The sequence below is a fragment of the Echiichthys vipera genome (assembly GCF_963691815.1).
Source record: "Echiichthys vipera genome assembly, chromosome: 6".
Lineage (NCBI taxonomy): Eukaryota > Metazoa > Chordata > Actinopteri > Perciformes > Trachinidae > Echiichthys > Echiichthys vipera.
The window spans coordinates 21,888,003-21,905,176 of NC_139831.1; the positions used below are offsets into that span (position 1 = coordinate 21,888,003).

General features: G+C 39.6%; 1 protein-coding gene across 1 annotated transcript; it reads right to left on the reverse strand.

Moving 5' to 3' along the window:
* Positions 1 to 231: 231 nt before the first annotated feature.
* On the reverse strand, positions 232 to 16,714 carry lonrf4 (LON peptidase N-terminal domain and ring finger 4). The gene is made up of 12 exons (XM_083915637.1): positions 15,948 to 16,714; positions 12,161 to 12,279; positions 11,559 to 11,681; positions 8,319 to 8,507; positions 8,107 to 8,230; positions 7,688 to 7,763; positions 7,344 to 7,458; positions 6,816 to 6,937; positions 6,513 to 6,671; positions 5,182 to 5,344; positions 4,927 to 5,076; positions 232 to 3,426 (listed from the first exon to the last, which is right to left on the reverse strand). Exons 1-12 carry the CDS (start codon positions 16,243 to 16,245, stop codon positions 3,277 to 3,279), a joined length of 1,788 nt encoding a protein of 595 aa, XP_083771763.1. The 5' UTR covers positions 16,246 to 16,714; the 3' UTR covers positions 232 to 3,276.
* Positions 16,715 to 17,174: the final 460 nt, after the last annotated feature.

The following is a 17,174-nucleotide window of genomic DNA, read 5'->3' on the forward strand; positions in this document are numbered from 1 at the left end:
TATGTGAGACACGTTTCACTCCAATCACCCCTGCTTTCTACCAAATTATGTCATGCTGTGAATTACAATAGATCCCGCCACTTCCATTTGCCTTGTAATGTCATCTTAACAACCAAAAAATTGGTCGCATAACAGTCAAATCACTGAGAAACTACATTAAATAGAGACCATGCATAATTTGCTTTGAAAAACTTTATTTATAATAACATTTAAAAAGTCATCCATGGGGCAAGCAGATAAAACAACAATGAGATCAAGATAATTAACTGCTCTTGGCTTGGTGGAGGAATTAATACAAATTCATCATCAGACATAAATTTCTTTCTTTTAAATCTACTTGGTAAGTGTTCATACTGCCTTCGAACCACTGATCATCAGACCACATCAGCCAACATATCCTGTGAGCCAGAGCACATAGCAAGAACACGCCATCATGGTGCTTTTCACAGCCTTTCCCAAGTGTAAGACTCATTCTCACGGGGGAGTTGCTGCCAAGAACGGGTCACTTATTGTGCTCCTTGTTCTGCATAAGAGACAATGTGAATTTGGTGAAAATTGTTGCAACCATGTTGGTGGACATTTTATGTTATTCTGCAACTAATGGACATCTGCTAGAGCTGCATTCTAAGTGGGATTATAAGTCATGATTGTGCTGCAATTCATTCATTTGAACTATTAATACACATTAAATTTAACCAATAGTGTTGGTGCTAAGTTCTGTTTTAAAAAGAGTAAACCAATATGAGACGGATTGCTTCGATCAACATACATCACCATTTTATTCAATGAAAGCCTCCATCTATAAGTAATAAAAGAGACAGGAATATGTATGACTTGAAGAGGAGAAACCTGTGAAAAACTGCAGCTGAGCATCAGAAAAAGAAACAAAATAATTTCAGTGTGCAAAAATATTTTCTTCCCTGATAAGATGTTGAACAGAGGAGTGAAATTCACCTCTGTGGCTGTGGTTGGCTTGTAGTCATGCATTTACTTCAAAGGCTTATGAGGACGCTTGTTCAAAAGATTCTATGAGGATCCCAATCCCTTTTTATTTGTGAGTGAGCTCTTTATCATGTCCGGTAGCAGCAAGAATGGACCTTTATGATACATGTGATTTTAAAGTGAAATCAACAGCTTTGGAGACATGCTGTGATAACTAGCACATTAAAAGACTTTGACTCCAACTTCAATCCCAGGTGGCTTCAAAAACATCAGCATTTATTGCTTAACCCATCTTCAGAAGATGGTAAAGTAGTAAAGTTCCGATGTAACCAATGCTGCCCCAGTATCCATCAGTCTATCCATTGGTTCGCCCTTTAGTGGGATATCTTGGTGCATGCAAAGTCTCATGATTACGACTTTCATTCTAAATGGTTCATGGCAAATGGACTTGTACTTTCATAGTGCCTTTCTGTTCTTCTGACCAATCAAGGTCACAGAGGCTGCTATACAAGGGACCACCTACCCGTCAGGATCTTATCTAATCATTTAGATTTCACACACCGATGGCACAGCCTTCAGGATTGGGGATTAATGTCTTGCCCAAGGACACTTCAACACAACAATTCAAACCTACAGTACCACACTCTCAGGGCTGCTGCTCTCTATCACACAAACTGTATCTATAAGTGCTTTTGCTGGACTAATTCTGACTGTTTAATGTGATATGCTAGCCATGATAAGATAGTTCAACGTCCACCATATAAAAAGGCATGAAGACCAACCTCAAAGTACATGATGCAGACAAACCTAAACACAGTGACTTTTGAGCTAACTATTCCTGTAAAACACAACACAGAAATATCTATGGCACATTTATAAAAGTATTTGTTAGTAAATTAACTCTACGTAACATTGCAGCTTCAACATCCCATGGAATGTAGCACTATAACAATAAAAATCAATGGCAAACAAGAACAGAAATCACACAGTCCATCACATATGTGGTGTAGAAACTCTTAAGACTTTCCTGTCTCCTAATGAGTTGGCCCAGGCACTCAAAGGCACCATGACGGGTCAGACAGGCAGGGAGACACAGCCGGGACCACACGTAGGTGATTCAGCTTACACAGAGGCACCGCAGGGGGACTCAGCCCTATTCAGACCCTTGCTAGATTATTTTACGGCTATCTCTGCACAGGAGATGTTAAACACTGTGATTTGGACTGACACGTCATTTATAAGCACAGCACCTCGAGGGAGCGCATGTGCCAGTAGCTGTGCTATGTGAAACTCTAAACAGAATAATCAGATAATGAGGTTGGCTACTGAGATAAATTACTTCTTATTTGACACACATACAGAGCTGCATCCGTCACCGTACATAATCACACAGGTTCAAACTGTAAAACAAAGCTGGTGTGTCTCCTCATTGTCCCATTTTCGCAGAAAACTTTTCCCACCAGATGATTTCAAATGGCATCTAGAGAGACATCTAGCAGCCACAGTAGCAGCTGCTTTCATTCATTAAAAAAGATCCTCCAGTTGCTGCCATTCCATGTGAAACTTAAAAACTATTGCAATATTTAATACTAAATAGGGATTTTTAAAGATTATTCTATAATATAAAATGAGCCATAGTCAATGGCTGCCAAGGCCAATAGATGAAACTCAAATGTAAGCACTACAAGCAGTGCCATTCTGTAATATCCAAATAATGTCAACCCTCTGATGTGCATAGTCCTGAAAATGGTCTACAAATCTCTACAAATTGTGTGCTATTAATGTTTACCCACTCCAAACTAAGCTATTTTACTGCACAGAATCTGATTGGAATAGGCAACACATGAGAATACAGTACTGTATTAACTTGGCTTATGCTGCATGTTCTTCATGTTTATAATAGTTGGAGAAAAAACAGTGACACCTAGTGCTCATTTTCAGCAATATTATTTGATCTGATTTGGTTGATCAACAAAATAATAATTTACCACTTTCGATGGACTTAAATAAGAAGCATCTTTGGTCAACCATGTAATTCTTACTATTGCAGCAAGTGCAATGTGTATATAGAAACTACTCTGAATCCTGCAATTCCTGGGGATGAAAACTGTATGAAAGAAAACGCATGCAAACCCAAACAGAAAACTCAGTGCAACTGCACTGTGTTTTGTCATAAAAATCACTTCCTCTCTGCTATTGATCAGATGATTTGGCCTTGAGTTGTGACTTTAAGATTAAGAGTAGACCCATCCCTCAAACTGTGGTGCAGATGCATTCATTGGTTTCCATTGACTCTCAGCTAGTTGTGGTCACAATACCACTGAGCTTTGGGGTCTAGCTCTGAGAAAAGTACTCCAGGACGAGGCGGAGGTGTCCCAAGCGGTCTTTGAGTGAAGCCAGGGACAGGACAGTGGTTTGATAGGCAGGGTCCAGCTGGAGGACAGACAGCAGCCACCAGCACCAGGCCGGACCGTTGGACGAAGCCTAGAGGATAATAAAAGAGGATTAGAATAGAAACATGTTTATCATGAGAATGCATTAAGATTATTAGCTTTTTTAGTACAAATCACTTGACATAACTGCTTCCCAACTGTGGTAGAAATTGTTTTTCAACATGAAGAAATGTATGTTTGTGCATTGTCATGGTTTGGTATTTTGAGAGGCCTTGTATAAGGCCATGTGTCCACCAGGGATGGGTACAAAACTTGGTACTTTTAAGGTTACCAATCAATTATGAAGTCAAATCAATCAGTGCCACGTTTAGATACCTGAGACTGCACAACTGTCAAACTTCTCTGCCCTTTCCTCCGCATGAATGACAGAAAGCAGGACTCAGCTCCGACACATACACACGCAGAGAGGGAGTAACACTATGCTGTCTCTGCAGCCTGTTCAAGTCAGGGAGTCCGAGCAATGGCAAGATGAAAGCAGTCACACGTGTGGTTAAATCTTTCAAAAATTGACACAGACAACGCTCGCTGCAATATAATGTAATATAATGGCGAGTCAAAAGGGGTTAGCTCCACTTCCTGTGAGACACAGACTACAGAATTCTCCACACTCTGGTGACGGACCGACAGGCTGGAGGTTATTGGGACAGGTTTGGGAGTGGAGAAGGAAGGGGTTTATTTTGTGTAAAATGTTCTAAATGAAATGACAAAATGTTCTAATAGGATAAAGAGGTTTGGAAAGTACCGCACAAAGGTACAGTTTGGCACCGGCACCGAATTCCAGGTGAACAGTACCAAACCCTAGCTTCCACCAAAGAATGTTTGGTTTTCCCAAGATGAAAACATCATCCGCTCTTCTGAATAAGCCCTGCTGGGAGTGCCTGATAACGCTTTGGAGGTGCAACGTTCTTTTCAGCTAAGATGCCTTGGTTGTGTCTTGTTGCTATGACATGGACTATACCCTGAAGTAAACATGTCGACACACGGTAGAGTACTTGCTATGGCCCTTGCTCTGAATGTAGGGAAGGCTGAAGCACATAGGGAGAGAGGACAGTTCCACTGTCTATATGAGTTTATTCAGGAATACTCTGAGATGCTGCTTGCCTTGTACCATAGCTTAAATATGCGGTGCTATTACTGCAGAGCATCAGCATTAAACAATAACTGAACTTTGAGAAAGTTCAATTAATGAAAGCAGATATTATTTTCTCTGTGAAGGACATATCTGCCTGATGAAGGTCTCGTGCCAAACGTCTCTAATAAATGTATCCTTGCAAGTTAGAAAGCATGTGATAATTTGTTTGCATTAATTACTTTTTTATTCCATCATGAAACTAATAGGTGAATGGAGCATGGACAAAACAGAAAAAATAAATTAAAAAAACGTAAAGCTATTAGCAAGTGGACCTGCTTATCAGCCACTGAATGACAAACAACCAATAATTGTTCAGTGGTTCCTGAGCACTGTTATAGACATATGTTGTTTAAGAATTAGAGCTACAGTAGGAGAATCACACTTGTGCTAAGGCCCAACCTGAATATTTTCCTCCTTATCTGGCATGGTGCCGTACTGTCTGTTGATCTGCTCACGAATGCGGCTGCCAAGGCGCTGATACCAGTCCTGAGCCTGCTGGTACACACTATCATGGAGAACCTCCAAAAGCTCCAACTCGCTACCATCGACCTGGAATAGATAGGATGCATAGACAAGAAAAAAGTCAAGGGATCAAGTTGTAATATTCTCAGAGTTTGTCATCTTTAGGCATTGCTGTAGTTCATGATGTCTGACCTTGAGATCCTCCAGGTACTCTATATCAGCGGTGTGGTAGCCGTCTCTCTGACCTCTCTTAAGCACCTTGAATCTGCTGCCACCCACTGCGTCCACAAAGGACCGTCCATCAGGCAGAAGCTCCAAACTGAGGATCTCCAACATGCAGCCATAGTCTGCAAACCTGAGGTAGGCAAAAGCATCACAGTCTTTAATGCCTAAACCTTTATTCAAATATTAATGTGATTTTTGCTGCATAAGTCAAAAAAAAATGTATTGACTTTATATAGTGCTTAATCTATAGCAATATATGGTATTTCATTTGTTGATAATATTTAGTATTAATAATCTGGATCTGTAAATAACTAAAGTAACCATATGAATGTAGTGGGGTAAAAAGTACTATATTGCCTCTGAAATGTAGTGCAGTAGAAGTATAAAGTAGCATAAAATGTAATTACTCAAGTACCTCAAAATTGTAAAAAATGAATGAGGATAAAAGATCATGGAATAATTGTAAAACATTTTAGATTTGTTTGATCTGATAGACAGCTAACTGAACAGATAAAGCAGCAGGATTAATAAATAAATCTCCACGGTAATTTAGGTGCCTGTGCTTTCGTGCAACCGGATCATGGACAAAGTAAGCCAGGATAACCGGAATATCCCTTTCATAGGTTTTCGTGCAATAGCCCTCTGGATTTTCCCCTATGGGGATCAGTAAAGGTCGAAATACAGTTTATAAACCCTAAAAGTTTAAAGGTAAGGATACCTCTGCATGGAAATCACTGAGATCATCAAACTCTTCTACATAGTTCCTTGCTTTTGCCATTTATGTTATTGTGTAAGGGGGAGCTAATCGCATAAGTTAAAATGAAACATTTTAGACAATAGGTTTATAAACTTGCACAATATAATAAGATAGAGAAACAAAATGCTTGAATACAACAATATTATGCACATTATTTCCATGTTTAAATATTAGTTTTGATGATTGGATATTTAATAATAATTATGCAGGGAAATGCAATACCATGACAACATACAGTGAAACTCAGAACAAATATGTGGAGGAATACCCAGCAGGTCTCACACCAGACTGGTGATCCTGCTGCTATTTCCCACCTACTCAGGGTCACTGATGACTGATTAAACTTTGCTCACTGTGCTGCCTGCTAGTTCTAGCATTTCTGAAAAACCCATCACGCTCCATCTAGCCTGCTGTGAGCCCAAGTTAGGTAATTGTCAAACAAGGTTTCTCTGTGCCCAGACAGTCTGGTCAAAATAACTGTCACGCCTGTGTAAATATAGGTTGCAACAGATAATTCAAACGACAAAAGGAAATGGCATACCCCTTGCCATGCTCATAGCTGCACATGCCAAACTTTTTGGTGCCAGTCTCCATGCAGCGACGCATCATCAGCCGATATCGGGGCTCGAAGATGTGCAGGGGGCAGGCCACTCCAGGGTAGGCCACCGTGCAAACAAATATAGGGATGTCCTTAGTTAGACTACAAAGGAAAACACAGAAGAAGGGAAACAAAAAGAAAAAAACAAAGATGATAGTAGGGAGAAAACGATAAAAAGAAAGTGTGAGGATAAGGCGCGATTAAAGTTGCTAGAATGAATCACAACAGTAGATTGTGGACAGTTACTTGGACAGTTCAGCCATCTCAGCATCGTGGACCTGTTTCCTTTCAGCCAACTGTGAGGGAAAAAGGTGGGTCATGATGTCCTGAAGCAGAACTGTGGGGTTGTACTTCCTGTTTTTAAAGAACTGAGAAGAGAAAAGAAAGAGCAATCAGCCATCATAGCAACATTATGACGCTTATGAGCAATTATACAAAATATATTACAACAATTCCCTCTACTGCAACACAGAAAACATGAGCATTAAAATGTGTTCTTCTTGCAATAAAGTCCTGCAATATGTTAGTAAAAAAATAAATATATATAAATGCACATAAATTAAACTGTTATGACAGTAATATTCATCATTGATGTGATCATTTATCAAGAGCAATGTATAAATGAGGTTCCAATCAAAATTGTGATTAGTAAAAAGTTTGAGGGCCCAACAGCAAAAAGCCGCTTCTAAAGTGGAGACATTCACATCCTGAAAACAATATCTAGCAACCTTTTTTTGTTTAAATAAATGTATGACAGTGTCTGTGGGGGGTTACCTCTTGTAGTGGCTGTTTGCAAAGTGGACAGCGGAGGTTGTGGTCCAGACTCCTCTCTATGCAGTTTTTACAGAAGGTGTGGCCACAGGGAGTAGTGACTGGCTCAAAAAATAACCTTTGGGGTACAAAGAAAGAAATGACTTCAAACTGCCTAGCTAGAGTAAGGATGCACATGCTATTTGTACAGCAGCTGTTAGTCTGATGAGTCTTTGTGTGCATACTGTGTGTGTGCTTAACATTAACCAGTGAGAGAGGAGAGCAGAATCAACCTGATACACGACACTGCCGGAGACAAGGTACACACAGCAATGCATTATTGATTAGAGTGAATCCAGGACACCAACCTAATGCAGAGAGGGCACTCAAAGTCTGACAAGGTGAGAACACCCAGAGTTTTCCCTCTGATGTGACCACTTTCACCTAAGACAGAGAGAGAGAGAGACAGAGAGAGGGAGAGAGGGAAAGAGGGAGAGAGAGAGAGAGAGAGAGAGAGAGAGAGAGAGAGAGAGAGAGAGAGAGAGAGAGAGAGAGAGAGAGAGAGAGAGAGAGAGAGAGAGAGAGAGAAAGAAAATACTTTATGATGAGCATGGCCCGCTGAGGAAGAGCTAGCAATTATTAGGCTATTTCAAACCATCTGGTAGGTGTTATGGTAAAACTTTTTGCAATGACAAAGATGATGAGGACTATGACAATGAAGATGACAGTCAATCTATAATAAATGTATGTCTGTGCGTTTGCAGGTGTTGTGTGCGTGTGTGCGTACCCATGCCATGCCCATCTTCCTTCCTCATCATCTCCTCATCCTCTTCAGCAGCAGGGAGGAAGGAAACAGCTTGGCAGAGGCTGAGGCAGCACTCAGTACCCGTGTCATGCTTCACCCTGGAGCCCTGAAGACACACAGGATTAATAGCACCTCCCATAACCAAGCATCAAAGAGCCGTTAACATTCTCCTCACCAAGTGTGAATGAGCTTACCAGCTGTGCCTCTCTACTCCCTTTTCCCTCTCCGTCCTCCCCACGTGGATGTTTGAGACCCTCAGGGTGAGTTGAGACCTGGGAGCTGCTGAGGCTGGTAATGGGGCAGGAACCTTTTAGGTACTCAGACACCACTTGCATGATGCAAGTCCCCTCGTCCGGCACTGCCATGCCCTCTGCCTCCAGAATCTGCCAGTTGAATCCATGTCATAAAAATGAGTCACATAAATCTATTGTTTGCCATTTGGAAATAAAATTTGAAGTTAAATGTGGATACACTTTGCATGTGAAATGCATGTTAACTAATTTCTAAAATTAAAGATATAGTGTTTGAATGACAGTGGAAGTTAAAATGTCTTCAGAAGTAAATAAGTATCAATACATTTAGCACTTAACTTTGCTTTACTACCACCACTACTAATGATAATAATAATAATAACAACAACAACAACAACAACAACTGTTGTATGATAAAAATAATAAATTCCCACTATCAAATACCCATAAAAAGTAAATTGTATTAGTTTTTATAGTTTGGCTTCTGAACATATGAACCATAATGTGACCCAAAGACCAAAGTCTTTCAAGTAAACTTGTTATTTGTCATTGTGCAACTCGCTGTGCTCCTTTGTTAAAAGAAGTAAAAAAGTACAATGATATCTATCTGCAGTTGTATACAAAGCGTGTTAAATTACATTGCCAGACTTTAAGGTTATAAAATGTCTTTTGAGGTGGTGCCAAATTGCATGAAAAATATCTCCTCACAGGATTCACGTATTTAAATATGGTTCGGCTGTTTCTTTTTCCTGTAATATTTTGATTGGTTTTCCACAGGCCACCTAGGGTCCGTTTCAAAAAGCAGGTTCAACAAACTCTGAGTCTAACCCGGAACTCTGAGTTGATCTACTCTGAGATAGGAAACTCTGAGTTTTCAGTTCCAGAACAGCAGATTTGCGTTAGTTTGTACAACTCGGAGTAGTTTGACCTGGAGTCAAGCGCGTGCACCACAAGTATAAAAAGACAGCATCAATGGAGCCCTGTTTCGACGAGTCACCATGGCAACGGGGAAGAGGCGTGCTACGCTACTACTGGAATTGGAAATATTAATGCACTCATACTGAGAGTTTGAGCAGGTTTACACCGCTGCAGCAGCAAAAGAGAGGGAGACGGCGTGGGAGAACATTGCTGCTCGGGTCAATGCGTAAGTTTAAATGTAGTCCTGTTGCAATCATAATAATATCACAGGGGGAACTGCTTGAGTGGTAGTCTATTAGTTTATTTCATTTAGGTGCAGTCCCACGGGGGAGAAGCACACTTGGCAGCGGCTTAAGATGAAACATAAAAACATTGTTCAAACAGGTAAAACATCGGAACAATCTCATGGTGACGCCTCATTTTGAGCATGTTTTATATGGTAAAGTAAATATTACCGTAAGTGACTGTTTTATATGTTGTATAAAAAAACTCCCATTTGCAAAAAATGCAGCGCAACACACAATATCTGCTGGGATGTGAGAGCATGACTTTGGTTGTTAATGTTGGAAATGTAAGGACGGATGAGGTTGTGTATGTAAATGATGGACTGTGACATGAAACGGTGTTGTGCTGTATTCAGCACCCCTGCCTGAAATGCACCCGCTCGCATTATAGATGATATTCTGCATCAGAAGGCTGTTGTTTGGACCTATAGGAGTAGTTTATATACTGGTAACCCAATTAAAAGCACACACTTTTGAACCTATGAATTGCAAGAAAAGCTGGGATTATATTTAGGAAACGCTGAGTCAAATACATTCAACTTGCTCAAAAGATCCATTTCATTCATTTTATAATTATGGCTGCAGTATATTTCCACAGAACATACAAAAAGGTGTTGTTTTGTGTTCGCTATTATCCAAGGTTGTGACTTTAAACTCTTTAAAATAGTTTAAAGACTGTAAGTAACCAGTGTTCTGGCCGTTGTGGGTTACCAGGATATATATATATATATATATATATATATATATATATATATAAACTACTCATATATATATATATATATATAAACTACTCCTATAGGTGGAAACAACAGCCTTCTGATCCAAAATATCACCTATAATGCGAGGGGGTCCATTTCACGGCAGGGGTGCTGAATATGGCACAACAACTACGGTACCGCTGGAAATGCAAGGACGTCTATGCGCGGTCTGATAATCAACTCCCGACGAATATTTAATTCTCTGTGGAGTAATTCTGCACCTTCATCCACGGGATCCTTATCAAATGGACATGCCATGGTAGTGGAACTATTCACCACCTAATATAACTTCTAATGTAGGCCTACTGAATGATGTTTGCAATGATTTTCTGAAAAAACTGGCGACAGAACTATACTACGCCAAAACTCGCCTGCTGACTGAATGAATGAGGAAATCAAAGACTGTGTGTGGCTGAAAGAGGGCGGAGACAGAGAGAAACTGGAGGTTTGCTGAGAAAAACCTGGTCCCGACCAGGTTAGGTTCAGAGAGCATGTTACCATGGTAACAGACCGAGAGGTTAAGTTACCTCTCTTTGTGAAACAGGCTAGAGATCCCCCTATCTCTCTGGTTTGAGTTAGCTCCCTTTGTGAAACGGAAAACTCAGAGTTTCCCTCATTTCAGGGTTAACATACTCAGAGTTTTCACTAAACCTGCTTTGTGAAAAGGACCCCTGCTCTCAAGAAGATAACAAGAGTAAAGAATTAAACAAAACAATAACTAAGTTAAGGGGGTTCCAGAGAAGACACTAAGCTATCTGCTGTTTCTGACAGTTGCTAGTATCTAGATAATAATGTTTTTCGTTATTAAGGCCAAAATGCAAAATCAAGGAGAGGAATTTACTTTAATTTTGTGACTGCTTAGCTGGGGTTTTAAGATTAAAAGGACTGTTAAAGTGGATGAAAGGTGGATATACACTAAGGTGCATGTGTCATAATGTGGAGAACTAACCCTGTGAGTGTGAGAACAACCAGAACAGCCTTACTGTTTAAAACAAGGTTGTCAACAGTTCCAAGCAAATTGTAATCAAAATGTATTTTTTTTGTTTTAACACAGTTTCATTTACTGAATCAGTGGGACACAGTTCATTGCATTTGACTACTAATTATTCATAATGATCATAAATTTGATTACTTTGGGAGATTTTACATTGGATCCCACATCTTCCAAATCAAGTCTAGCTGTAACTTTACCATCTGATGAGCACTCAGTAAGATGAACAAACCTTCTTGATCTGGCTCTGTGCAGGAAGAAAGTCAGCTTGAATTTTTAGGCAACGATGGAACTGGTTGAGGGCGTCGGTCTGCTGGCCCATTTCCAGCAGGACATTCCCTTTACGAAAGAAGCCCTGCATAAAGAGAAAAGGGACATTAGCTTATCCCATGAGTGAATCAAACATCGCTTGCATCTCACTGCCAGTAGCATAACAACTCTAGCTAAAGTCATCAGTAAACACACACACACACACACACACACACACATTTACTGTTGGCTGAACACATCGTGACATTTGTAAGTGATATAACATATCTCAGTATAACTGATTTTGCATTTCTGCATTTGCAGTGAGTCACCCACTGGCCCAAAATGGTTAAATGACATTATGACGTAAGTAGCTGTTTGCATAACTTACTAAATGACATAATGTCAATACAAGCAGAGAAATATTGCTCTTAAAAAGGGGTCAGCTTTGCACACTGAGATAAAATCTAAAAATAAAATAAAACAGCAGATACCAACCAGTGGAGAACATGTTGGGTTAGATTCAGCACAGATTTAAATCCGCTATTGCTGATGTGTCTGTCCAACACTGCCAATGTCCCTCACCTCAGTCCAGTTAGGATGAAGGCAGCAGAGGTAGTTAAGGTCTGTCAGAGCATCAGAGAAACGCATCAAGCTCAAGTTGGCTTCAGCTCTGTACATCTTCAAGCTTTGATCATCTGGAACTAAGGAAGCAAAAAAAAGTGTGTGAGAAAAAGAGAATATAAGAGATCAAGAAAGGTTCTTTGAAGAGCTGTGGTTTCAATCTTTAGGTATGCTTCTCTGTACACACCTTTTAATATCATAACATTCATTAACATGTAATGACAGGCAAGAATCAGTCAAGCTTGCTTTGAAACATGAGGGAAATCCCAAAACTGCACTGCAAGACATTACACATCTGCATTAAATACTCTTTCTTAGTCAAGTTCTTTATAAAATTGTAAAAGTGCAATTTGTATAATTGTATAATCTTATAAAGGTCATTTCATATTTCTATAACAATACATATCATGATATATGCTCTCTGGTAGTTCAATAAATAAATACACGCTTAAGATACAGTCACAGAACTACAGGTGTGTATTTAAGATCAAACACAATTAAACACTCATTCTACCACCACACATATTCCGCTCTCAAATTTAACACTTTAAACATTCTTTAAACATTTAATGTACCCATGAATCGATGTGCCGGTGGATCGTTAATCCTGTGTTGATTATATATTTAACAAACCCAAAGAATATTGAGTATTTTACTCATTTTATTAAGAACTTTAGTGCAAAATATAACCTGAAAATATTCCACATCAGATGTTCTTTTGAGCTTTAACTTAGTTTGTGCTTGTTATTATCAATTTAGATGTAATTGTGTATCACAATATCTCATCGGGATTCCACTGAAAGATGATAACTTATCAAATTGAATTATCACAGCCTCAGAACAGTCTCATTAAAATGTGCACAAGTCAAAAACAATGTTAAAGGTATCAAACTGGTGCAAAATATCCGTTATTGGCTAGTTTAGGTAACAGTATAGGTTGGTCAATTTTTGTGCTTTTTCATGCTGAATTGTGAGCACATCTCTTGTCGACACAAAATTTGAAGTGGTGCTTTGGCATGATTCTTTAAACTCAGTTTTACAGATCTGTCCATCAAATCAATGTATTTTTCGAATGTAAGTCAACTAAGAATTTATTTAATCAAGAACAGCCCTAGCATGTGTCTCTAATCTCTCTCAACTATTTTGTTCATCGATAAAGCATCAAGTTAGATTTGTAGACCAAAAAGTTAAAAATCCCAAAACATACTGAATTGCATGTGCTCATACATGCATATCCGTTGATGTTTAACTGTGCTTATATGTCAGTAAAACACTTACTGCAACACCAACATGTACACATTTAAGGTTCAAAGAGTCACTATTAACTAAAGCTGTTGCTCCAGTCAAGCTGTGTTTATTGGCAGGCTTAAATTAAAGACAGCGCTTAACAATGCCCACATTATGAAAAAATAACATTAACAAGTCAAGGCACGCACCTAAAACCTCCAACAACAAGGAGAAAACTGAAACAAATCTGACTGGAGATCATTACACAAGATGGTTGGAGCAAGGGAAGCAGCAGTATTTAATTGGGTTGGCAGAGATGGCTAAACATGTAGGTAATTCAACAGTATAAGCTGATTGACTACTACGATTCCCAGGACACCTACTGACTAGATAAACTCATCTAGGGCAGAAGTTGTCCCTCTTTTGTCCTTGCTGCTGCATGAAGAAACCAAGGTCAAATCCACATACAGAGAAAAGTGCAGAGGATCAGTAGTTGTGCAAATAAGGTAGTGACAATTTGTGTTTGCAGTATTTTTTTAAGTTATCTTGCTATTAAAGCTGTTGTACTGCTTCTTATGTGTGAGTGACAAAGACAGTGATGGGAACATGTCGAATCAGACTGATGCAGGGAAACTTTCTTCAGTGCACATTTATAATGTTGCATAATACGTAGTCATATAGCCATAGATGAAGTTAAAAGGAGCGCCTGGAGATCGTTTACTGACCCAGTTAGACATTCAGGTCATCAAAAGCCTTAAATAGTTGAAGACTCTACTATCTGTACCCTCAAATTTTACTAACACCATTGATCCTCGGGGTCAATTCGACCCCAGCAATTTAAACATCCATAAAATTATCATAATCAAAGTTGTTACTCAAGTTTTAATATCAGGTAGTAAATGTGTATTGGTTGACTATCTAAATAGCATTTAAAATTAAACACAGCACCCCAAACACCTTCTTAAACATCATATACCTATAGCATGGAAATATACAGTACATAAAAAAAACAAAATATTTTACAGATTGACTTTTATCGAGGGATATTTGTTTTTGTTTTAATGTAAGTATATTATTTGTAAGTACTATTTTGTGTTATTTATAATATTTGGAATGAAAGCCATTTCCATTATCAAGGACAGAGGCATGTATTACGTACAGGGTCAATGTAACCTCAGGAAAAACAAACAAAATTTCAAGCATTTCTTAATATTTTAATTGTATAATAGATAATGATAATAATATAGATAATAATAATGATTATAATATAATATATGTAAATAGATGATTATCATTTTAATGACATTAGCAGCACTAAGTTGACTCTGTCGTTCAAGTGAACGGGAAAATATGAACTTTCCATTTTTGGAAGGTAACGTGTCTGAGAGGCCACATGAGGTTCATCACTTAGGGTCTCACTCTCAGGGTCCTCCTCAACATTGTCCTCTGTCTCAGACACATTCTCCACTATGTCACTTTCACTGTAAAACAGCTGTGACAAAACCTCATTGACAGCAAACCTTTTCTTAGACATAATTTTCATGAAGAGAAAGCACACAGCACCAACAGAAATGGCCTAGAAGGCTGGGGTGCAGGCTTTTATATGTTTGCTCCACCCTTGAACTTTCACCAAATGTCCCTTCCCACAAGTCACAGGAAATATTAGTGGTTCTTGCACTACTACCATGGACATAGTCAGAAACGTCTATATACTATTGAAACAACGTTGGGATTGTTTGTGAGAATTGCTAACAGGTGTGGTCCCTTTGGGGGTTGCCAGCTTGTGTGTGTGTGTGTGTGTGTGTGTGTGTGTGTGTGTGTGTGTGTGTGTGTGTGTGTGTGTGTGTGTGTGTGTGTGTGTGTGTGTGTGTGTGTGTGTGTTAGGGTGTTTGGGTGTGCATTTGGTGAACTACATATTTCAAAGACAAACTTTTAAATATCATATTGACCATAATGTCATCCTAAACAACCAAAAACAAATGTGTAAAATAATTATTTGTTATGTGTTTTATACAGTTAAACAGCTTGGGGTAAAATTGACCTCAAGGATCCCCCATGCGATGGAAGTATGTGAACAGGACAATTAACATTTATAATCATGTCATTTTTAGTTTTTTTTTCCAGTTGTCCTCGTAAAATTAGGAAAAGTCATTGAATATGAAGCAAAAAACGATGTCAACAATGTATTTAGAGATGTTATGCATTGAATGGGGTTAAATTAACCTTAAGGGTTAACAGGAGGGTTACACATCCTGTATCTGACTGCAGCGCACATTATGATTGAGTTCTGCAGAGAAGATGGGGATGCACCAACAGTCACCTTCACTGGCCCACCAGCCCAAACTGTGAGCAGTGCGTAAGAGTGGGTTTCCACGCTGTAAGAGTGGGTTTCCACGCTGTGAGTGTGTGTGTGTGTGTGTGTGTGTGTGTGTGTGTGTGTGTGTGTGTGTGTGTGTGTGTGTGTGTGTGTGTGTGTGTGTGCGTGTGCGTGTGTGGGTGTGTCTGTGTGTGTGTGTCTTACCTAAGTGTAGCCCCTCGTTCGCGATGCGTAAAGCTTCCGTAAACTCGTTGGCCTTGAGCTTCTCCAGTATATGACACTTCGTCTTTGTTTCTTTGGGGCAGCACTTCTCCACGACGCTGATGATCAAAACGTTGTTCTTCATGCTTTTCACCTCTCTTTGTTTTAACCTCTCTTTGCACAACGGGCATTTGGACGGGAGGTAGCCTCCCACGCATCTCCGGCAGAAAGTGTGACCGCAAGACATGGTCACCGGCTCGCACATCAGGAAGAGACAGAGCGGACACTCCAGCAGATCCATGGCAAATGGGTTATGTCACCGTAAAACAATTATTTATTTATTTATACAGCGTTTTATCGGCAAAGCAATGCAGACGGAGATGCTTCTCTGTGGGATATGAGCTTATTGCCTGGACTATTTAAATAACATACTGACAGCTAGCGATACTATCCCTTCTTTAATCATCTACTCAAACCCGACCAGTTTCTATCTAGCTAGGCTACTGCTAATTTGAGCTATCATATGCTCACCTTACAAATTCCCTTTGTAGACAAAAATGTATCCATTGACATTGTCCATTTCCAACCCTAACTTAGTCTTTGGTTTGGGATACATAACATTGTCCTCTTTCAATAAACCAAAACTCAGCTTCCAGCTCAATGCGCCGCTCCCCCCTCCGCTCCGAACTCCCTGAACGCAACACGAACCAGTCCAGAATATTGTCCCATTAATATTTCTTCTTTTTTAGTTATCCGTTGTCCGCTTTTAACCCCTGTTGAGACCCATACACCGCCACAAAGCTGGGTTACTGTGTAACACCATTACATTACATAAATAAAGACCACGTGACGCAGCAGCGCGCGTTCCTATTGGACGAAATAGTGACTTTCCGCCCTGTTGTGAAACCCGAGGATCCCGAGTTTCATAACCTAATTCCTGCGACAAAAAGTTCTTGGATTTTTATTCTGTTTAATTACAGCACCTGGGGGGCATGCACTGATAGGCTCGTGCGTGTAGTCACTGGAGCAATAATAATAATTATTAAAATCAAGAGTAGCGACGTGATATGGAAATCACTCTGTCGCGGTGAAGGGAATCCCTGCAGCCAGGGGGAGGGGTGACAGGATTATGACACAAACCCAGTTGTGTTCACCCCCAGCTTTTACATACATACCAGAAAGATGAAGCCACGTGTAAACATGCGTACATTTGGTAATGTTAAAATGAAC

Bases quoted from the DNA above. Each gene is read 5' to 3' on its own strand.
- lonrf4 (XM_083915637.1), bottom strand. From the start codon at position 16,245: ATGGATCTGCTGGAGTGTCCGCTCTGTCTCTTCCTGATGTGCGAGCCG. The intron at 12,280-15,947 runs GTAAGACACACA...TTGCTTCCTTAG, and splicing joins GAACGAGGGGCTACACTTAG to TTCCAGATGATCAAAGCTTG. The intron at 6,672-6,815 runs GTAACTGTCCAC...TTTCCTTTGTAG, and splicing joins GAGATGGCTGAACTGTCCAA to TCTAACTAAGGACATCCCTA.